General features: G+C 45.9%; 2 protein-coding genes across 4 annotated transcripts in view; one reads left to right on the top strand and one right to left on the bottom strand.

Annotated features, from left to right (window-relative positions):
• The window catches only part of KCNH6 (potassium voltage-gated channel subfamily H member 6), a 534,004-nt gene that overhangs the window by 497,899 nt on the left and 14,350 nt on the right, over window positions 1-21,755 (bottom strand). The gene's annotated exons all lie outside the window — the stretch shown is intronic.
• The window catches only part of MARCHF10 (membrane associated ring-CH-type finger 10), a 30,903-nt gene that overhangs the window by 5,150 nt on the left and 3,998 nt on the right, over window positions 1-21,755 (top strand). For 2 of the 3 annotated variants that reach the window (XM_048516925.1, XM_048516926.1), the window contains 7 exons: window positions 830-935; window positions 1,047-1,202; window positions 3,391-3,565; window positions 7,314-7,463; window positions 9,861-11,226; window positions 16,275-16,441; window positions 18,590-18,699. In XM_048516925.1, coding sequence (XP_048372882.1) covers window positions 849-935; window positions 1,047-1,202; window positions 3,391-3,565; window positions 7,314-7,463; window positions 9,861-11,226; window positions 16,275-16,441; window positions 18,590-18,699 — 2,211 coding nt within the window. In that variant the 5' untranslated portion in view covers window positions 830-848. Of the gene's footprint in view, window positions 1-829; window positions 936-1,046; window positions 1,203-3,390; window positions 3,566-7,241; window positions 7,464-9,860; window positions 11,227-16,274; window positions 16,442-18,589; window positions 18,700-21,755 lie in introns of those variants that run through there. The other variant, XM_048516927.1, reaches the window with a different exon arrangement.

Raw genomic sequence — 21,755 nt, 5'->3', positions numbered from 1 at the left:
GAGTAAACCCTCCTAGAGTCGTGATTCACCCGTTGGAAGCATTGCACAGTTGCTTCAAAGCAAAGCCACTGACTGTGACCAAGCTTACTCCCGAGTAATGCACGCCTTGGCGCCAACAATTTTTTTCTATACTAAAACCTCAGTATTCAGGTTAAATTGTCATGTTGGCACTTTGCGATAAATAAGTGGGTTTGGGGTTGCAATTTGGGCACTTCTTCTTCTTCTTCTTCTTCTTCTTCTTCTTCTTCTTCTTCTCAGCCTGTATGAACAAAAAAAAGTTGTACTGCACCTCCCTCCCACTGTATTCTTCACCCCTTGTGTCCCTAGGGAGGCAGGGTGGTCATTGAACCTCCTTGGACTGTAATGGAGATTGAAATGGGGGTGGTCTTCTGTGCAACAGGAAAAACAGCAAAAATCTTGTGTGTGTGTGTGCCCCCCCCCCTTCCTTCTGCAAGCAGTTAGGAAGATTGGGATCCAAGTCTCAGAAAATAATGTGCCTGAGTCCTTTTTGTATATGTTGTAGTATTGTTTCTTTATTAATAGTTAGATTTTTTTTCTTTGAAGGACAGTTGCTCATATAGTTCTCTTTAAATGGTTTTGTTTAAATGGTCTCTAACCTGTAAGCTGCTGGATACCTGACTAAGATGTGCTGTATTTCATGTTGAACTTTTTTTCTGATTTAAATAGAAAGATTATGTCAATCTGACAAGGTTTAGATTTCTCCAGCTTAGTGATCATGGAGTTGTTGTTGCCCGTCACAGCTAGTTGATAGAAAGAAAACTCCCCATGTTTAGCACTTACCTTTTGACAGTCTGTTTTTTATACCTAGGATTCCTCAAAGTGTTGCTATGTATGAAGCAAAAGCAAGACAGAAGTTTATCAGTGATGCTCAGTACCTGAGGGAGATGCAGCACAAGATGGATACAGAATATCAGGTAAGAACATTTGGTGGCTTTCCCATGAAAGACAACCGTGCAGAAGCAAGGCATAAGGTCACCCGGATCAGGTGTACCTTGTTTCAGACAGATGCTCCCTTTGTTCCTTAGGCTTGCCTGAGAAAACAAGAGCAGACTAGAGAGCAGTCTGAGAAAAAGCGAGAACAGCACGCCAGACAAGAAATGAGGCAGACAAGCATATCATCCATCTCTAGTGTGCGTAGTTATGAAAGGCCATGGATTTCACGACTCCCCGTCAACAGACAGGTAAATAAATATTGGTTACCTCAAGGGGTAAAATTGAAGGCAAGGAGAAGAGTACTCTGATGATAACCCTGTGCGTCCCCCGGAGGTTCAGGAAGAAAATGAAAAAGTCATGAATGGGCCCTGTGATAAATATATGGTTGATGACAAAGATTTTATGATAAGAACATTGAATCAAAAATGGGAGAAGGAAGGTTTTCTAGACACTGGAAAAACTGAAAATTTAATAGACAGTTGGAAAAATATAAAGATTGAGAAATATATGGAGTTGGAAAGAAAAGTGATATTAAAATGGTATAGAATACCAAAACAACTTGCATATATGATTAAAGGACTTAGTCCCAATGCTGGCATTTGGAGGATGGAAGGGTAGATAAAAATATAGCTATATGTATAAAATAATGATTAAAGCAGCACATGCAACAATAGCTTTAGGCTGGAAAGAAAAGAAAAAAATGGACAATCCAGAAATGGTTGGAATATATTTGGGAACAAGTGACACTGGACATTTTTGATATAATAACAAAAAATAAACTGGGGCAAGATAAACAGAGCGAAATTTTGAAGATATGGACAATATATATATGGACTGGATGAAAGAAGCTGGAGTCATTGAGGAAATATGGGAGAAGAGATTACAAAGAATGAACTTACTGCTGTTTGATAAAATCATGAAGAAAATACAGGGGGGAGGGGGAAAAGGGGGAAATGTTTTGTTTGAAAATGAATGAAGAAGAGTATTAATATAAAATGGAATATTCAAATGATACAATAAAAATTACAAAAAAAAAGAATGGGCCCTGTGGGTCAGTCAGAAGTCCAGAGTTTTTGTCCTAAAATAGAATGTCTTTGAGCAATTAGCAGTGTTCCGTTCACTTGTTAGGCAACATTTAGATATTATAATAAACTGTGATTTAGAAACGCATTCAGATCAACTATGGTTTATAAACCATGACTTCATCAAACGACCATTAATTTTGATGTCCGAATGTAGATTATTCATCCAAGCAGAGTTTGTTGATGGGCACCAAACTAGGAAAATGAGTTCTAGTTGATATGTGTACTAATCATGGATGTCACAATGTCTGAAATCACAAACCCCAGTCTGTCAAGTAGCACTACCCCTTGGAAACATCTAGCTACATAGAGAGCAGTATAGTGAAGATGACTTCCCTACTAGGAGGCAGAGAGGAGGTGACAAACAGACAACTGGGCGTTAATGCACAAATGTGTTGTGCTCCTGGACTGTATTGTGCTTCTGGACTGTTCAATAACGAGACTTCGTATTCAGATGATTTCTTCTATTGTAAACAGCATCCGGAGAAAGCATTTAGAGTTCTGTTGACAGAACTAAAATTAGGCGCCAAAGCATTCCCCATTATACCCTGCTCCTCCATGTGACACAATGCCACCCTTTGGCACCAGTTCCCATGTAGGGGGAAATGTTGCCCCTCCACTCTCAGGGGAAGGAGACGATACAGTCTTCCCACAGATCTAAACAACACACACTACCCAGCGCTTTGAAATGCAAAAACCAGCAGGTGACTTGTGGGCATATTGGGCCTTGCCTGGAAAACAAAAACGAAGAACAGATAGTAATGAGAGGAGGGAGCAGTCACTGAAGGGAAGATCCTACATCCCACCCGGGAGACATGACAGGATCAGGCCAGAACTAGGCAGATTGTGACAGTTTGTTTACCACATGTGATAAACTCATCTGCTTTTGCTGTGCAAATCACCAAACAAACTACAAATGCAGACTCATTCTGGTTTGAAAAATACTGGTCATCCCAAGAAATAAGGAGGTTTCATTCAGTTGTACTCCAAAGGATCCAACTGTTTAATCAAGTAGGCCGCTAAATGGTCATTTTTAAAATATCTTCAAAGGTTCACTTAAAAGTTCCAATGCACAGTTCTGTAATCGCTGGAAGAGTAGGAGCTCATCTGACTTGATTTGTGGATTCTTGAATCCCTCAGTTCTAGAGTGTTCAGGAGCAGGATAGTTGACATAATCCTTAATAACAGTGCCCTTGAGCATGTGCTGAGTACTTCTAACTCACCACTGAGTAAATTCAGTAAGTCCTTCACGTCTGAGATTTAAAGAAGCATCTTCTTCCCCAAGGCAAAGTTTTTTTCCCCTGGTATAAGGCCGTTCAGCCACTAATATTTAACTGTTGTTTTACTTTCTCAGATCTCTTCTGAGGAAGTTTGTGGATGTGAATCGAAATCCTCTATGAAGTCTCCTGGGAACAAACCAGAAGCTAAATTTCCTGCCATTGATAAAATACCTGTGAAACAGAAACAAAAAGCTGGCACGTGGTCCAAAAAAACAGAAAAGAGTGGAACTAGCCCTAAAAAAGCTTCAGGTAAACATGGAGATTTCTCATCCGTTCAAAAGTGAAAATCCTGTTGATGCCAGCAGCTGAAGCATCTATAAGTATTAACACTAAGTGATTTCAAAGCAAACAGTCTTGAATTGGAGTTGACAGAGAACCATGCCCAGCTGATTCACTCTTTTGTAATCTGGGATTGGCACAAGAGCAGAAAATATGAGATAATCAGGAGAGGCATCCAGGACTGAGCAGAAATCTTTGCTGTAAATTGGTGTATTACAAGATATGGCCGAATCTCCAAAACACCTGAATTGGGCCCAATTCAGGAAATTCGGCTCAGATTCAGGCTGAATTCAAGTGGTCCGAATCAAGCCAGATCCACATTTATTTGAATGCCTGAACCTGAATCGCGATTCCGGCATTCAAATAGATTCAGGAGGGTTTAAAGGGCTCCTGTCCAGCATTCTTCCCGGAGTTTGGCGTGGATTCGGGGGGAGGGAATTGAAGACACCCTCTTGCTGACCTTTAAATCCTGCGCCCCAATCCACATTGAAAGAAACACACTTCCCACATTGTTTAAAGGGAGTCCAGATGGTCCCTTTAAATCCAAGCGTCCCCCTCCCTCGGGGGTAGATTTAAAGAGAGTCTCTGACCTCCCTTTAAACAATGTGGGAAGTGTGGGTTTTTTTGTCGTGGATTGGGGCGCAGGATTCAAAGGGAGCAAGCTCCATTGAAGTCTATCGTGGGAAAAAACAATTAATTTTTCCCACCATAGAACTTGCTGAAGAAAAGCCTGGGAGATTCTGTGCTCTGAACTGTCTCCATAGCAGCCAATGGGGAATTTCTGGGGGTGTCTGTGGGGTGCACTTTTTTCAAGGTAGTGGCACCAAACTTTCAGGGTATCTTCTGGAGACTTTCTTGATGATACCACCAAGGTTTCATGACGTTTTAATTTTGTGGATGGACTCTACCCTTTTGGGGGTTCATAAAATTGAACCCCCTGAACCAAGCTTCACCAAATCTGGATGCTCTTGCCAGGAGTGTCACCTGGAGCCACTCTGAAAGTTTGGTGCCTCTAACTTCAAAAATGTGCACCCTGCTTAAACACCCAGAAATTCCCCATTGGATGCATGGAGCCAGTTCAAAGCAGAGAATCTGGGGAAAATTTGGGGTGCCTGTCAGGGGCACATTTTTTAACCTAGCAGCACCAACATTTCAGAGTATTTTCAGGAGGCTCTCCTGATTATACCACGTAGGTTTCATAAAGTTTGGTTCAGAGGGTCCAAAGTTATGGACCCTGAAAGGGGTAGCTCCCATCTCCTATTAGCTCCCATAACTTTGGACCCCCTGAACCAAACTTCACAAAATATGGGTGGTGTCATCAGGAGGAGTCTCCTGAAGATACAGTAAAATTTTGATGTCGCTAGCTTCAAAAATGTGCCCCCTACAGGCAAAAAAAACCCACTTAAAATGTCAAAAAATGCTAATGAACCCGAATTCTTTGGCATACCTGAATAAATCTGAATACGTTTGGGTATACCAAATCAGGGATTCGGCTATACCGTTAATTTTACAGCCAAATCAAGCCGAGTCTGAATTTTCCCAATTTTTTTCAATATTGCTCAAGCTTAATCAGCAGTATATATAAAATACTAGTTGTGGTGGTGACGACTCGCTTCCGGCCAATCAACAGACACACATGATTTGGGGAGGGGTTTACACAGAATGTGTTTTAAAATAAACAAATAAAGCAGCGGAATGAGGCAGTTACTCTCTTGGAAGCCAAGTCCTCCTGTCTGGCAGAGCTGCTGAGGCGGCGACACTGGCGGACATGGAAGGGGCCAAGATGGGGCAGTAACTGCAGCAGTATTTGGGGCACCCTTCTGCCACCTGCCCGGTTGTCACTGTCAGTCTAACTCTAAGGGGTGCCTATGGATATGGGAAGATCTCTCCGCATCTTCACAGGCATCCTGCTGGCTCCCCCCACCCCTTTCAAAGCCAGGGTTTAGCTTTGCAAACAGGGTGTGTGTATGCATATGGCGTTGGGGAGAACTTTCCCCATCTTCTCGGGCACTCTGCTTTCCCCCCTCCCATTTCAAAAAGTTAGGATCCAGCTTTGCAAATGGGGGGCATGCCTATGGAGATAGCTTCTCCCTATCTTCATAGGCACTCTTCTGCCCCCTCCTTTGCAAAGATGGGATCCCAACTTTAGAAACTGGGGTGGGGAGTGCCTATTGAGATGGAAAGAATTCTTTCCATCTTCACAGGCACCCTGCTGGTTCCCTCGTATGCAGAGCCGACATCCAGCTTGGCAAACAGGGTGGGAGATCTGATTATGGTGATGGAGAAAACTCTGCTGCCCCCCCCCCCCTCCATTTTGTAAAGCCAGGATCCAGCTTTGCAAACGCCAGTTTTCTAGACCCTATTTTATTTTCTCACTCAACGGACTTTATTGCTAGTATTGATATAATACTGTTAAATTGCCAATTAAACAAAGCCTACCAGGGAAACCTGCTGTAAGGAAGCCCTGTTACCACTGTGCTACATTATCAATGGCAACAGGGAAACTATGCAAGCTTGTCACCATATGGAAAACATCTTAACTGACCATGCTTTGGAGGTGTTTACAACTATAAAACTCTTCAACGCTCCTGAAAAAGAGAACAGCTTGAGCCTTTTGCATTTACACTTGTAGTTCTCATTGGTATTGCTCAATTGATGGCCTTCCTGCAGCTGGAGTCAAATAGCAAGATAATGTTCCTTTTTAATTTATGGTTCTCAGTACTGCAGTTGATGGGAGAAATAGCATTTAATAGAAAGAATGGAGGGTTATAACCAGTGGTCAGATCCAAAAAATTTAGTAACAGGTTCCCATGGTGGTGGGATTCAAACTGTGGCATAGCGCCAATGGGGCTGGGCGTGGCATGATGGGGGCGTGGCCGGGCATTCCGGGGTGGGGCATTCCTGGGCAGGGCTGTGGCAAGGACGCAGCCACTGTGCTGGTCATTGGGCAGGAAATGAATGCATACAGGCGCGGGCTGCCACGCACGCCGGTGCACCTCCTGCTAGACTGCTTCGAGTTCTGCGCGCCACTGCTGAGAGGAGGGGCATAACTAAGGCAAAAATCACGTGGCAAAATCACCTATTAGTAACCCCCTCTCAGCACACACAAATAATTAGTAACCTACTCTCGGGAATCTGTGAGAACCTGCTGGATCCCACCTCTGGTTATAATGTGTAAGAATTATATGTTTCCAGTAACTTACATGTTACTTTGCTGTTGTAATAACATACTGGGATTTTTTGTAATTCTCCCAACCGCATACCTTCCTATTCTCATGAAACTGCCTTGTTGTGTTCTTGGCTCAACTTTGTGTCTTCATTTGGATAGTAGATGTTTCATGATTTCCCCCTAAAACAAACGAAACATCTCCCTTTTGAGAACAAGCAACTGAAAGAAAGAACGAGGATTAGGAGCTTTATTTTATTTTGACCTGCTAAGACGCTATCTTGAAACTTCAGGGCATGGACAACATTGTAAAACAATAATTGTACAGCCGTTCAAGTGTATTAAAACATGCAATGGCAATGAACATGCTTTCAAAAGAAATCCTTTCTTCTTGAAACCTACAAAATGTCCAGCTGAAATACTTGCAGCTAACTATCTGCTGCCCTAAAAACATTGAGAGATCCTTGTTTCCTTCAGCAGAATACTGAAAAGAGACGTTCCGAGAGCCCTTCCAAGCTTAAATGCAACCCTATTTTAAACAATATTTGACAGATTTTCAGAAACCAGTTTTATTAAGAAGACAGCGGATGAGCCAGAGAAGTTTTCTGGAAAACCCAGACTCTGAACATGTGAAAAGAGTGGAAGGAAAAGGAAGGAAAACACCCTTGCTTCAGGGGGCAGCAAAGATCAGCAGAGGGTCTGGTGAGAAGCTTTTGTTTGAGTTGCACTAATTTTCAGTGAATGCTGTCCTGGGCTAGAGGCCCGTACACACTCCCTTGTATGCTTGGACTTCTCTCCTCTGGCCATGAGCGTCCTGTTCACTTCAGTGAAAGTTTTGTATTTATTCCACACAGTAGATGGAAGAATTTGGAAAGCTTCTGAACGGGAGTATTTGAAATGCTTCTCAGAGCTAGATTGGGGTCTTCTCCTGGCTGACAAACCATGAAGTCATATCAACTTGCAGCTGGACAATCTGTCAAACATGTTGCTCCCATACTCATTAAATGCAAGCAGGGGCGTATCTGCAATGGGCACATGGAGGGTCAAATGTCCCCGGGCACCCCTATTTGGTCACGTGGGGGTGCCAAAAATTCAGGTTCGTTTGTGTGTTCCTTGTATGTTTTAGTGTTTTTTCCGTTTTTTGCCTGTAGGGGGCGCAGTTTTTAGGCTAGCAGCACCAAAATTTCAGGGGTTTTTGCAGGAGACTCTCCTAATGATACAACCCAGGTTTGGTGAGGTTTGGTTCAGGGGTCCAAAGTTATGGACTCCCAAAAGGGGTGCCCCATCCCCCATTGTTTCCAATGGGCGCTAATAGGAGAAGTGGGCTACACCTTTTGAGTGTCCATAACTTTGGACCCCCTGAACCAAACTTCACCAAACCTGGGTTATATCATCAGGGCAGTCTTCCAAAGATACCCTGAAATTTTGGTGCTGCTAGCTTAACAATTGCACCCCTGACAGCAGGCACCCTCCAAATTTCCCTAGATTCTACTTTTAAATCTTCCCCCTTTGGCATGGACTTAAAGGGAGAATCTGAGATCCCCAGTTTAAACATTGAAAGTGATGCTGTTTCAGGGTGGGGAATAATCCACTCCAAAACAACATCACTTTCAATGTTGTTTTAACTGGTGACCCCAGATTCTCCCTTTAAGGTGGATTTAAAAGAAGAATCTGGGCTTCCTAGTTTAAACACCATTGAAAGTGATGCTGTTTGTGGGGTGGATTTCACTGGAGGTGTTTTGTGATAGATGATGCTGACATTTGTTTGGTAAATGTTTTGCTGGGGGTGATTTGTGAGAGATTTACATGCTTAATACCCACTTGCACTGGCTTAGAGCTGTTTCTCAGGATAACAACCTACCTCATAGTGTGAGGACAAAATTAGGAAAGAGAGTTGGTGGGGAGAGAGCCATGTATGTTTTGCTGGGGGTGGGAGGAGTTTTGTGAGCTGGTGCAAAAAATAATTGTTTGGTCGCATATAAACTGAACTAATTAATTAATAAAATGAACTGTTGTGTGTTCAAACATCCCTGTCATTGGGTCAGGGATTAGCACGCCCACTGAGCACATTGATCGCTGCTTCTGCAAGTCTTGCTGAAGGCCTCACTCTTAGTTTCCAGGCCTTCACTGGGAGAAGGGAACATCTTTGCCTTTGGGCCTGTTGGACAGTTGTTTAGAAAGAGCGGAAAGAGAAACTGAAATGAGTTCCATTAAGCAGCTGCATCTCTGCTCAAGCATCCCACACTCTACAGGAATCACATGGCACTACCTCAGTGCTCTTCCAGTTGCCATACTTTACTCCTATGCCACCGTGATGTTGCTCTGATGGAGGTTCACCTGCTGGTGAAGATAATGAACTAACATAAGAACATAAGAACAAGCCAGCTGGATCAGACCAGAGTCCATCTAGTCCAGCTTTCTGCTACTCGCAGTGGCCCACCAGGTGCCTTTGGGAGCTCACCTGGGAGAACTCCTTGAGATAATCTATTTTAGACTATTAGACTATTTATTAGACTTTTTATAGACTTTGTAGACTATTAGACTTTATGGACTTTATTAGACTTTGTACACTAGCAGAATAACAAAATACAATAAATATCAAGTAAAACAAAATACAAATTAACAACATTTAAAACCCTTAAAACATTTCTATAGCAGCATCAAAAAAGAAGGAAGATGGCGTCCAACCTATAGTAAGGTGACCAAATGGTCACCTTTGTGAACCGGTACGGGGGGTAGGCGGCCGCAGGAGCACACTGCCTTCTGGGGCTTGCCATTTCCCCAGAGAGCCGTGCTCCTGCAGCTGCGCGTGCGGGAGGCTGCCGCACTGCCTTGCGCCCTAGAAGGCAGTGCGGCAGCCTCCCAAAAATCGGGACAATTTAAATAACCCGCGGGACGTGGGACAAATTGTTTGAAGGCGGGACTGTCCCGCCAAAAGCAGGACGTCTGGTCAGCCTGACCTATAGGCCGGGAGGGGGCCGGCACTGCCAAGATAGAATAGATTGTAACTATGGAAATGTTGAATAATGTTGAGTAAGTATTTAGGAAGTAGATAAAAGTGGGGGGAAATCTTGAAAGCAGATCTTGTTTTCAATGCAGGCCTACAAGATGGCGCAGGACAAAAAAGTGCCTCTGCTCCCAAGAACAAGAAGAAATCTCAAGAAAAAAGAAATTTACTCCAGACTTCTAAATTTAGCATAGATGGCAAAAATCTAGACAATGATCTCAAAAAAGAAAATGTCCCTACTGCAGCTCAGCAGCTCCCAATTCATCCAACAGAGTCTACCAATCCAATTGGTAATAGCTCTTTGGTGTCAAGCGAGTCAAATAGCTCCAACTTTCCGCCCATTAATAATGTCCCCGTGAGACCTAAAGAGGATGATTCATGCGCAGAGCTGTGTTCGAATGTTGAGGGTTCTGCCGCACACCATGAAGGTACCACAGAAGCTGGCCCCTTCCGAGAAGAGCTCCATCATTCTTACTGTGACCAAAACAACAGAGTCTGTGTGACGCCTTTAACCCAAGCAGAGTATTGTACATGCGAAATGGGAGCGGAGGATGAGGGACGACGGGCTGAACTTTCTCACCGACTGGTGTGGCAACACAGTTTACCGGCAGACCCAGCCACTGAACTGTCTTCAACAGGACAAAGGCAGACAAGGAAGTCTTGCCCTCTTAAAGAAAGCCTTTTGGAAGACAGTCGTAAGAATGAAGGCGAAAAGTCAGTATTTAGCGGCAGAAGCCCGTGTGCTGAAAGCAAGCCAGGAAGTGCCTCCGCCAATGACTTTGTCGGCGATGTAAATTCTACAGAAGACTGGTCAGGAAGCAACATTTGTGGCAGAGAAAGGCAGTCCTTTGAAAACAATCAGAGATGCTATGCAGGACTCATTAGTTCCGTCAGGCCCGTGGTTCAGAGGTCCTCTGCACGTTCTACATTTAATATCCCAGGGTCCTTAGCACAACCGACAAACCGAGCCGAAACTCCAGGCAACACGGATGTTGCTGCAACTTCAGTGCCAGTGACTGGGAGTCCCAGACTCGTAGCTCATAGGCAGCTGACTCCCCTAAGAATGAGGGATTCCTTCTCAGCCACCGAAAGCTGTCAGTCTTCCTCGCCCACCATCAGCACCTTCGAGGACAGCAGCCCGCTCGAGGACACCCTGAGCAATCTGCTCAGCAGCGCCTCTCCAAGCTCCGCCTCCCACGACGAAGATAACCTTCTGACTTCCCACAATTCCTCATCGTCCACAGATTCTTCCCAGCCGTCCCTTTTCCAGGGAATCTTCACAGCCCGCCTTCACATGGCTGGCACGCTGCAAGACCAGGTTCCGATTTTCCTGACGGTCTCTGATCTGCGAAATCCAAGCAGTTTTGTGAGCAGCGCAACTGTCTGCAGTTCCCCAAACACAAAGGAAATGAATAAACCTGAGACAGACCCAGAAAAGCTTAAAAAACTGCAAGAGAGGTGAGTACAGTGGTGGGATCCAAAAATTTTACTAACAGGTTCCCATGGTGGTGGGATTCAAACAGTGGCGTAGCGCCAATGGGGCTGGGTGGGGCACGACGGGGGCGTGGCTGGGCATTCTGAGGGCGGGGCATTAATAATTTCTCTGTTACTGTAAAAAACTCTTACTGTAAAAAAAAGTTCCTAATTTCCAGCTGGTATCTTTCTGTCCATAATTTAAACTCATTATAGCAAGTCCTATCGTCTACTGCCAACAGAAACAACTACTTCTCCTCTAATTGACTGCCTGTCAAATACTTAATACTTTCAAATACTTAATTTTGTTTCTAGAAATCAAAAGAAGGATGCTTTCCCTAAACAAGAAACTTTACCATATTTCTAAAACATATTTTTAAAACAGCCCAACAGGGAGAATGATCCCGTTTTCTACCTTCGCTAACCAGCCACATAGGAAACAACAGGACTTTATGATTTTTGGACCGAATGGAATTTCTAACGGAAAAGCAGACCCAATTAGTAACCCCCTCTCGGCACACACAAATAATTAGTAACTCACTCTCGGGAACTGGTGAGAACCTGCTGGATCCCACCTCTGGGTGAGTAGTCGATATCAGGTGAGCAGGTTGCCTGAAATAAACCATTGGCTGGGACTTTGTAGTGCCACTCAAACCTTGAATGCCTGAGGTTAACTCTGGAACCTGGGGTTATTAAATATTTTACCTAACAAAATCTTAGTTATCACTGGGAATTCTCTCTGAAAGGAGAACTGCCAGATATCAACCCATGGTTTGTGTGATAACTGGTTGTGCCTTCTCAACGGGTATTTTGCATGTCCTCTTTCTTCACAATTACTTAACACATTCAGCATCTGAAATTTGACTCCAATTCCAATCGCCAGTTACATCACCTAGATTACAGGACTATAACCTCCAGTAGAATTGCCTTCACAGCCACTTGCACAGCTGGGAAGAAGACCATTTGGACTAGGACTGAGGAGACCTGAGGGCAGACACCCACTCAGCCATTAAGATCTTTGGGTCATGTTGGGCTAGTCTTACTCCCTTGGCCTCACCTCCCTCACAGGGCTGTTGTGTTAGTTCCAAAGGTCCAGTGTTGCCACAGAGAAGTTCCTGTCCCATGTGACCACTTTCTGGACTAAAGGTCCAGTGTTGCCACAGAGAAGTTCCTGTCCCATTTGACCACTTTCTGGACTAAAGGTCCAGTGTTGCCACAGAGAAGTTCCTGTCCCATGTGACCACTTTTTGGACTTCTGATGATAGTGGAATACAGAGAAGGATGTCTGTAACCAGTTTCAGTACATTCAGGCCCTTTCCGCACCGCAACGGTGCGGGGGGGTGTCGGCATAAACAAGGCCAACACACACCCCCGGGACCGTTCGCATGGATGGTCCTGGGAGGGCGGCAGGCAGCAGCGCAGCCTTCGCACAGGCTGCGCCGTCGCCGAACGCCTACCTTGTCCCCTGGCTTCCAGCTCGTCACAGAAGCCAGGGGACATGCCCCCGCAGCCTGGAGTGGCGGCTCTGGAGTCGCAGACCAGGAGGGCATGTCCCCTGGCCTCTGCAACAAGCCGGAAGCCAGGAGACAACGAAGGCATTTGGGAAAGGGGAAATGGCGCCTTCCAGCTGCTGCCGTTCGCATGGCAGTGGTTGAAGCCACTGTTTCCGAAATATCTCGCTCAGGGGGCTGCGAGGCCACCGCCGCTGCGATGCAGCAGTGGCGGCCGTGCGAACACCCCCCCCCCCGGGGCGCTGTTTTTAGTGTCCCTGGGACGCTGTATTCCGCCCGTGCAGAAACAGTCTCACAGTGGAGGAGGTGGTCCTTGTATGTTCTGCTCTGAGGTCAAAACCAGCCTTTCAGAGGGGTCTGGACACATTTTAAGAGCCAAGGGACCTGGAACAGAGTTGAAGAATACGAGTAAAGCATCTCTGTCATCCATTGAGCAGCCACACTTGGGACCAGATGTAGTTTCTGATCAGGAACTCATTGGAGAACCTCGTTCAAGCGTATTTTATCAATAGCATTTCATCTGAATGGAGGGAGGTGTCCAGTGGAGTGCCATAGGACTCAGTTTTGGGCCCAGAGCTTTTCATATTTTTATAAATGATCTGGAGGGGGTTTTGGAGGGACTACTAATTACATTTGTAGATGGTGTCAAACTGGGAGAAGCAGCGGACATATCAGAAGATGGAGATAGAATTATTTGAGATGTGAACACACTGGAAAAGTGGGCGGATGTGAACAAGGATAAGTTCTGAGTTCTACATTTGGGTAAAAAAAGGAGGAACACACTGTACACTACTGAGCAGCAGTGTGTGTGAACAAGATCTTGGGGGTATGGGTAGACAGCAAGTTAATTATGAGCAGCCAGAGTAATGCAGTGACAAAATAATGTGACCTTGGGATGTATCAACAGAAGCATGACGTCCACATTGCAAGACATCATAGGGCCTTTCTCCACTTACCTTAAGCCCCGCGCTACTCTCCTCAAGTAGCGCGGGGTCCCCAGGCACTCCCCATGACAGGGGCAGCGACAGCGCAGCCGCCCTGACGCTGCTGCTGTCGCGCCCCCTCAGCACACGGCATCCCTGGCACTCTTGTAAACGGGGATCAGGGGGATCGTAGGGAGGATCGTGGAGAGTGGGGAAACGCCCCTTGTCCCACTGTACAGTGCATTGCTGAGGCCTCACCTGGAGTATTGTGTTATTGTGTATAGTTCTAGAGGCCTCACTTCAAAAAGCATGTGGAGAGAATACAGTAGGTGCAAAGGAGAGCAACGAGGATGATGAGGGGCTTGGAGGAAAGGATGAGGGACTTTGGAACGTTTAATTTGGAGAAAAAGGGACGGAGGAGGGACCTGATTGCTCTCTTGAAGCATTTGAAGGGCTGTCCTTAGAGGAGGGCTGAGAGATGTTCCAGTTGGCAGCAGAGGATAGAACTCGCAATAATGGGTTTAAATTATGGGCGGAAAGGTTCCAAGAATAGTTCAGCAGTGAAATTGGCCGCCTTCAGAGGGGGTGAGCCCTCCCTCACTGGCAGCCGTCGAGCAGCAGCTGGACAAGCACTTGGATGCTCTGGGCTGAGCAGGGGGTTGGACTTAATGGCCCGTGTGGCCCCTTCCAACTCTATGATTCCATGAGAACTTTTCAAGGGCAGGCACACACAGAGGCATCACAGCCATCCAGTCTGCAGTTCATCAAGGCACATCTAACTGTGACCATGTGAGAGCTGTTTATGATAAAGATCACTGCTAATATGTCAGCTGAGATTGGTGAAATGAATTCATGGCTGCAGCTACTACCATGTTTCCTCGAATATAAGACAGTGTCTTATATTAATTTTTGCTCCCAAAGATGCGCTATGTCTTATTTTCAGGGGATGTCTTATATTTCTGTATTCTGTTCGTCAGGCATGCTTCCAAATAAAAACTTTGCTACGTCTTACTTTTGGGGGATGCCTTATATTTCGCACTTCACCAAAACCTCTGCTACGTCTTATTTTCCGGGGATGTCTTATATTCGGGGAAACAGGGTACTTGGATATCAGGACCAGCGATGGACCAAGAGGTATACAAAACTGTGCTTCTGGGCCCTCAGGGAGAATAGAGCTCCATTCAGCACCGGCTGACCCCCCCCCCCCCCCCCCGATTACTCCCAAACAGCTGCATCTTTTTTTTGGTCACAATTAAACACCAGTTTTCGATTCACTGGTATGCAACAGACATTCATACTTTAAAAACAAACTCCCAGTGCCACAAATATAAATGCAGACTCTACTTTTTATATATTCTCTCTACATATTCACACTTATCCTTTATTGGTATGTTTTCTTCTGATTCTCTTGGTTGGAGAACAGAGCATGTCCAGATGGCCCTGTTTTCTCCATCCATGGCCAGACATCTCAGCTTGGGGAGGTGGGGAGGAAGCTGTTCAACTATTAAAAAATATTAAGTTCTAACTACCGGCAAATTGAAAATGACAGGAAACGTGAAAATATTGGGCACCCTTAAATCCATTTCGGGTTAAAATCATAGATTATTCTATTATTTTGAGGGAATCTTTAAAAACCCCTTTTCTTCAGTAATTACTTGCTTAGTCTCTGAAAAGAGGGGTATAAACAGGCAGGGGGCTTTAGTTTTTTCATTGGCAAGCTTATGGAAGATGTGGTGAGATTTATTGGAAACCGTGTGTGTGTGTGTGTGTGTGTGTGTGTGTGAGAGAGAGAGAGAGAGAGAGAGAGAGAGAGAGAGAATTATTGGGAGGTTACAGATGGACAAAGGTGCAGGTGTAACCTCTATCTGTGGGTTCTGTGGGGCAAAACTTGGAATGAGTTTGCAACAACAAATTTAAAAAAAACAAAATTGTTTACTTTCTTAACATATAACATCAACATTTAACATCACATTTCAAGGTCCTGTTCAGGTTTGCATTGTCAAGTCCTTATATTTACAGTCTACTGATACTGCCAAGTCCAATTCTTCTTTGCAAGTGGGTTGGCTCCTGAAGACTCCAAGGGCTTGGTGAACAGGATTCAACATGATGAAGGTTTCCAGGAGAACTCTCACCCATTACAAACATAAAAAACCCCAAAACAATAAACTCCAACATTTACAACATAGCAAAAATAACTACCTTCCCACTAATTCCCAACAACATTGCAGTTACCTTAACAAGGTGTTAAGGCTTATACAAATCAAGGTCCGAGTCTGGTAGCCTTGTCTCCTCCAAACTACATGAGCTCTGCAGCCTTCTGCTGCTTTGAGTCTCCACCCCTTTCTGGGTTAACCCATTCTGAGCATGGGGGTTACACAGGCAGGCAGGCAAGAGACAGTGTACATGGGTTGCTGCTTTCGCCCACATCCTTGGGAGCCCTTTCTGCGATGTGAGTGGCATCTGGGGGAATTTGGAAGCAGGATGGGGATGGGTGGGGGGGGGGGTAAGGGAGTCCACTACCTACATTTCTTCTTTTCTGAAGGATATTCCTCCAGACTATTGACACATATTGAATTGTGGAACTCTGCATTCTCTGCAGTCTCCTGGCAGAGGACTCGGAAGAGGAAGGAGACCAGTGCCGGATATGTCAGATTGCTGGTGGGTCCATAGCCAATCCGCTGCTGGAACCGTGCGGGTGCGGCGGGACTCTTCGATTTGTCCATCAAGAATGTCTAAAGACCTGGTTAAAAGCCAAGATTAAATCAGGTATGTCTGCACAAGTAAGCAATGAATGAATATGATCAATGTCATGAATTTCATGACGATACAAAAGAGAGAGCCTTGTGGAACCGTAAACCCTCATAAGAAGCCAGTTTGGATCGTGAGGTACTGTTAGACAGAGAATTGCCATTACATGCACAGGCCTCGGCGGTAGCACAGAGTGGCTTTCATCAGCTGTAGCTTCCTTGAGGGCATGATTTTGGCCACAGGTCAAAAGCCAAGTTGCCCCAACACCAAAATGGGGGTGTGGGGCCAGAAGCCTGATAAGTGGGAATATTATTTATGAATTGGTTTGTGGTGTCACTGGTCCAAACAAGGGACATTCCCAGTCCACAATCCACATGGGGGATTTCAGCTGCTGGCATTGGAAGGGGTGCCTCTAACCCCTGCTTCCCTGGCTTGCAGCCTGGGGGTCCGCCTGGATTCCTCCCTTTCTATGGAGAGCCAGGTGGCCCATGTTACCCAGACTGCCTTTTTCCATCTTCGCCAGGCCCGCCGACTGGGCCCCTATCTCCTCCAGGCCGACCTAGCCACTGTGATCCATGCAACGGTCACCTCCAGGCTAGACTATTGTAACTCGCTCTACGCGGGCCTCCCCTTGCGATTGATCTGGAAATTGAAACTGGTCCAGAATGTGGCGGCATGGCTCTTGGTGGGTGGTTCTTTTCGAGAGCATATCACCTCCATATTGTGCCGCCTACACTGGCTCCCAGTGGAATTCCGGGTCACCTTCAAGGTGTTGGTTAGGGCCCTTTAAGGCCCTTTGCGGCTTGGGATCCTCATACCTTCATGAGCGTCCCAGGTCCCAGGTAGGCCTCTGCGGTCAGCAGAGGCCAATTTACTGGTGGTCCCTGGCCCCTCCATGGTGCGGCTGGCATCTTCCCGGGCCAGGGCTTTTACGGCCCTGGCCCCTGCCCAGTGGAACACCCTTCCATCGGAGGTGCGGGCCCTGTGGGATCTTGGCGAATTCCACAGGACCTGTGAAACGGTTTTGTTCCACCGGGCTTTTGGTGAGGCCAGCCGCGGATTCCCCCTCTAGGATGCCCCTGTGTTGTGTGCCGCTCTATCATTGGCACGTCCGATATAATGTCTAACTTACACTGCTGCCCCCGCCTGGCCTTGGAACCAGGCGCCACACTCTTATAATCTTGTTGTACTGTATTGTACTGTACTTATGCTGCTAGGTTTTATCAATTTTGTAACTGTTTTTAACTTAATGTAATTTATTTTATTATGTGTAATGTTGTCTTTTGCCCACTGTGTGTATTACTGTCTTGGGGGTGGGCGGTTAAAAATTTTAATAGATAGATAGATAGATAGATAGATAGATAGATAGATAGATAGATAGATAGATAGATAGATAGATAGATAGATAGATAGATAGATAGATAGATAGATAGATAGATAGATAGATCCAAGATATAGAGGTACACAGGCATGTGCCTTTTGTCTAGCCTTTGTCCACCCAAGCCTAGGCCTGTCTATGTCAGTCTAGTTGAGTTTTGGAACTTCGGGTGTGAGCCACCGAGGCAGGCAAAGACTGATCCATCCCTCAAATGAGGAGGGAGGGGGATGTTCAACAGAGGGTAAATTAATTCTACCTAGCACTGTTTCATGTTTACTTTCTCCAGTAAACCATGCCGTATGTGAGGTGCTTCCTAACTAGATCGAGGGAAGTAATTGTACCACTCTACTCTGCATTGGTCAGACCTCACTTAGAGTAATGTGTTCAGTTCTGGGCACTGCAGTTTAAGAAGGATATTGACAAGCTGGAACGTGTCCAGAGGAGAGCAACCAAAATGGTAAAAGGTCTGGAGTCCATTCCCTACAAAAAGAGAGCTGGGGATGTTTAGTCTGGAGAAGCGAAGGTTAAGGGGGGACATGACAGCTATGTTTAAATATTTGAAGGGATGTCATGTCGAAGAGGAAGCAAGCTTGTTTTCTGCTGCCTCATAGGGCACGTGAGTACAGGAGAAGAGATTCCACCCAAACATTAGGAAGAACTTTCTGACTGTGAGGGCTGTCTGACATTGGAATTCACTGCCTCGGAGAACGGTGGAGTTCCAGAGTATATAAGGGAGTGCCAAAGTGTGTGCATGTAAGATGAAGCAATTGATATACATTATTCTTCAGGTGCTGAGCTTGGGGCAGTGAAAACATGTGAACTGTGTAAGCAGAGTTTGACCGCAGATCTGGATGATTTTAATGTGAATGACTACTACAGGAACCATCAGCAGTCTCAGGTACAAAATCTTAGCATAGATTCTTCCGTAGGACTGAAGCAGCAGGGTGCACTGTCTTCCCGAGTAACACGTGGCCAGCTGCGTGGAAGAGATATACATATTTAGTAAAGTCATTTAAGTAGATGTGAAAATTAGGTTCCCCAAATAATGCCAAGCTGAGTGATAAACTGTGCTCGGTTTCCAGAAGTCGCACGTGGTTCTGGAGAAGGAATCCTATGCATGACATATTAAATGTCACTTGTTGTGTTGGTCCACAGCTGCATTCCAAAAGCAACAGCTGTGTGATGTCATTCCACGAAGATCCCCAAAGTGAGCAGACTTTAAACTCTTAATCAGGCTGGGCGATCAGTGCAAAAATAGCAACAAAAAAAGGCAAGGAAAGGAAGAGAAAGAGAACAGTTGGAGTACTCAGCATCGACCATGATAGAGAATGCAGCTGCATGTGTTCTTGCCATATTCCACTCTAACCACTATACCACACTGTCCCTCAGGTTCCTCTGCTTTGGCAAAAGAACTTAATTTTATTTATGTCCTAGTTTTCTTGTACCTTGGAAAGCTATTTGAGCAGGGCTGCCATCTGTGCACTGACCAAACCCAGCCTGGCTTTGCTTTAGTAAAGCTGGACTTTCCAATCATACCCTGGGCCCTACAGGAAAGAGACTGCAGAAACACTATTACTTTGCCCCTATATGTACACCTGTATTGCATCCAGTGTTTGTTATTGACTAATTATTAAATAGAGCAGTGGTGGCGAACCTATGGCACGGGTGCCAGAGGTGGCACTCAGAGCCCTCTCTGTGGGCACTCACACACAAAGTTCATCATGTGGGAGGGGGGTGGAAAATCACCCCCCCCACACACACACACACATCTAGGCTGGCCTGGGCATGATCCTTTACCTGGGAGTAAGCTCGGTTGCTGGCAATGGGGCTTGCTTCTGAGTAAAACCTCCTGGGATTGTGATTCACCCATTTGAAGCACGGTTGCTTCACTAAGCTTACTCCTGAGCAACGTGTGCCTTGGAGCCAACCGTTTTTCTAAAGTAAAACCTCAATATTCAGGTTAAATTGCCGCATTGGCACTTTGTGATAAATAAGTGGGTATTGGGTTTCGATCTCGAAAAGGTTCGCCTTCACTGAAATAGAGTATGATATTACTGTATTATATATTTACATTGGAGCAGTAAATATGCAGCCATGTGCAGCCTTCGGGGGAGGGCGGTATACAAGTTTAATAACTAACTAACTAACTAACTGACTGACTGACTGACTGACTGACTGACTGACTGACTGACTGACTGACTGACTGACTGACAGAAAGGATGCAGGACAGCTAGAAAATACTTCCAGATATACAGTGGAGGTGATTAAGGGCCATTTTTTTTCATTAAGGAAAATGTAAGCAGTTGAGGCTTTTTAAGGAGAAAAAAAATATGACCCAAGAGAATGTGACCGAGATCCATAAAACGATGCACAATTGTGAAAAAGTGTTCAGTTTTCCCACAAAGACTAGTTCTGGGATTCCTCAGGGAAATAGGTGTTGGACTAGCAGGTGCTGAAAATCAGGGTTATGCGCAGTCCTGGCGATTGTTCATGTTGAAAATGTGAGCCGGTGTCTTTCATACGGGAATTAATGCTCAGTGAACTGGTTAGTAGAGAGGCAGCATTGGGTTCAAGCGGTTCAAGGGTTGGACTCATGTTTGAATCCTCACCCACATCCTGGAAGCTTGCTGGGCCACCCTGGGCCAGTCACACACATTCAGCTCTGGCCAGTGGTGGGATCCAAAAATTTTAGTAACAGGTTCCCATGGTGGTGGGATTCAAACAGTGGCGTAGCGCCAATGGGAATGGGTGGGGCATGACGGGGGGCGGGCATGACGGGGGGGGGCTGTGGCAAGGATGCAGCCGCTGCACCTGTCGTTAAAGGCAGGAAACAGATACCTTGCACGCGAAGCGCAGGCTGCCTTGCACATGCCAGTGCGCACCTCCTGGTAGAGCTGGCTTAAAAGTTCTACTTGGCGCTACCTGCTGAGGAGTGAGGGGAGTAACTAAGGCAAAAATCATGTGGCAAAATCCCCAATTAGTAACCCCCTCTTGGCACACACAAATAATCAGTAACCTACTCTCGGGAACCTGTGAGAACCTGCTGGATCCCACCTCTGGCTCTGGCTCTGGCAAGTACTTGGACAGGAGACCTCCAAGGAATACCGGGGTCACCATGTGGAGGCAGGCTAAGGAAAACCACCTCTGACCTTCTCTTGCCTTGAACCCTGTGGAGTTGCCAGAAGTCCTCTGTGACTTGACAGCAAACTACCAACGGCAACCGGTTGGTCAGTGTGATAGTTATACCCATCGTTTTCAGCGGGAAACATCTTTCTTGGCACCCACCCATTTTTCGATGCCTACCCAGTAAACGCTACTGTTCAATACCTCAGAGTCCGTTTATTGGCTTAAGGTTTTGAGACCTAATGTTAAGCCATCTCTCCCTGACCCCCACGCCTACTTCCATTCCTACCACTATGGATAGAGCTACAGGCGGGGAGTCTACCAACAATGGGAGCAATGGTGACAATGGGGCCCAAGGTGCAGATGGCGGGGCAGTCACGGATGTCCTCGAGGGCCTTGGAGAGGGGGCCCCAGAAGGTATCCTAGATCCATGGTGGCGAACCTTTGGCACTTCAGATGTTATGGACTACAATTCCCATCAGCCCCTGCCAGCATGGCCAATTGGGAATTGATGATGGGAATTGTAGTCCATAACATATGGAGTGCCAAAGGTTTGCCACTACGGTCCTAGATGATACAGCCCTAACCAGAGTGGAAGAGATACCCTCGAGATCTTTCAGCTGGGAGCGAATTGGGCGCACCCCTTCCCACTGGGCCTCATGGCTAGGGGTTATATTGAAGCACCGTGTGGAGGAGGTTGAGGGGGAGAGTTGCTGGTGATCAAGCAGTGAGACCCCCTGTATGTGGGGAGGGGCCAGGTGGGAGAGATGGTGTTCCTGCGACAAGAGCCACGAAGAACTGAAACAGAACCTCCGTCTTTTGCAACACAAC

The sequence above is a fragment of the Sphaerodactylus townsendi genome, linkage group LG15 (assembly GCF_021028975.2).
Source record: "Sphaerodactylus townsendi isolate TG3544 linkage group LG15, MPM_Stown_v2.3, whole genome shotgun sequence".
NCBI lineage: Eukaryota > Metazoa > Chordata > Lepidosauria > Squamata > Sphaerodactylidae > Sphaerodactylus > Sphaerodactylus townsendi.
This window is presented reverse-complemented; position numbering and strand designations above follow the sequence as displayed.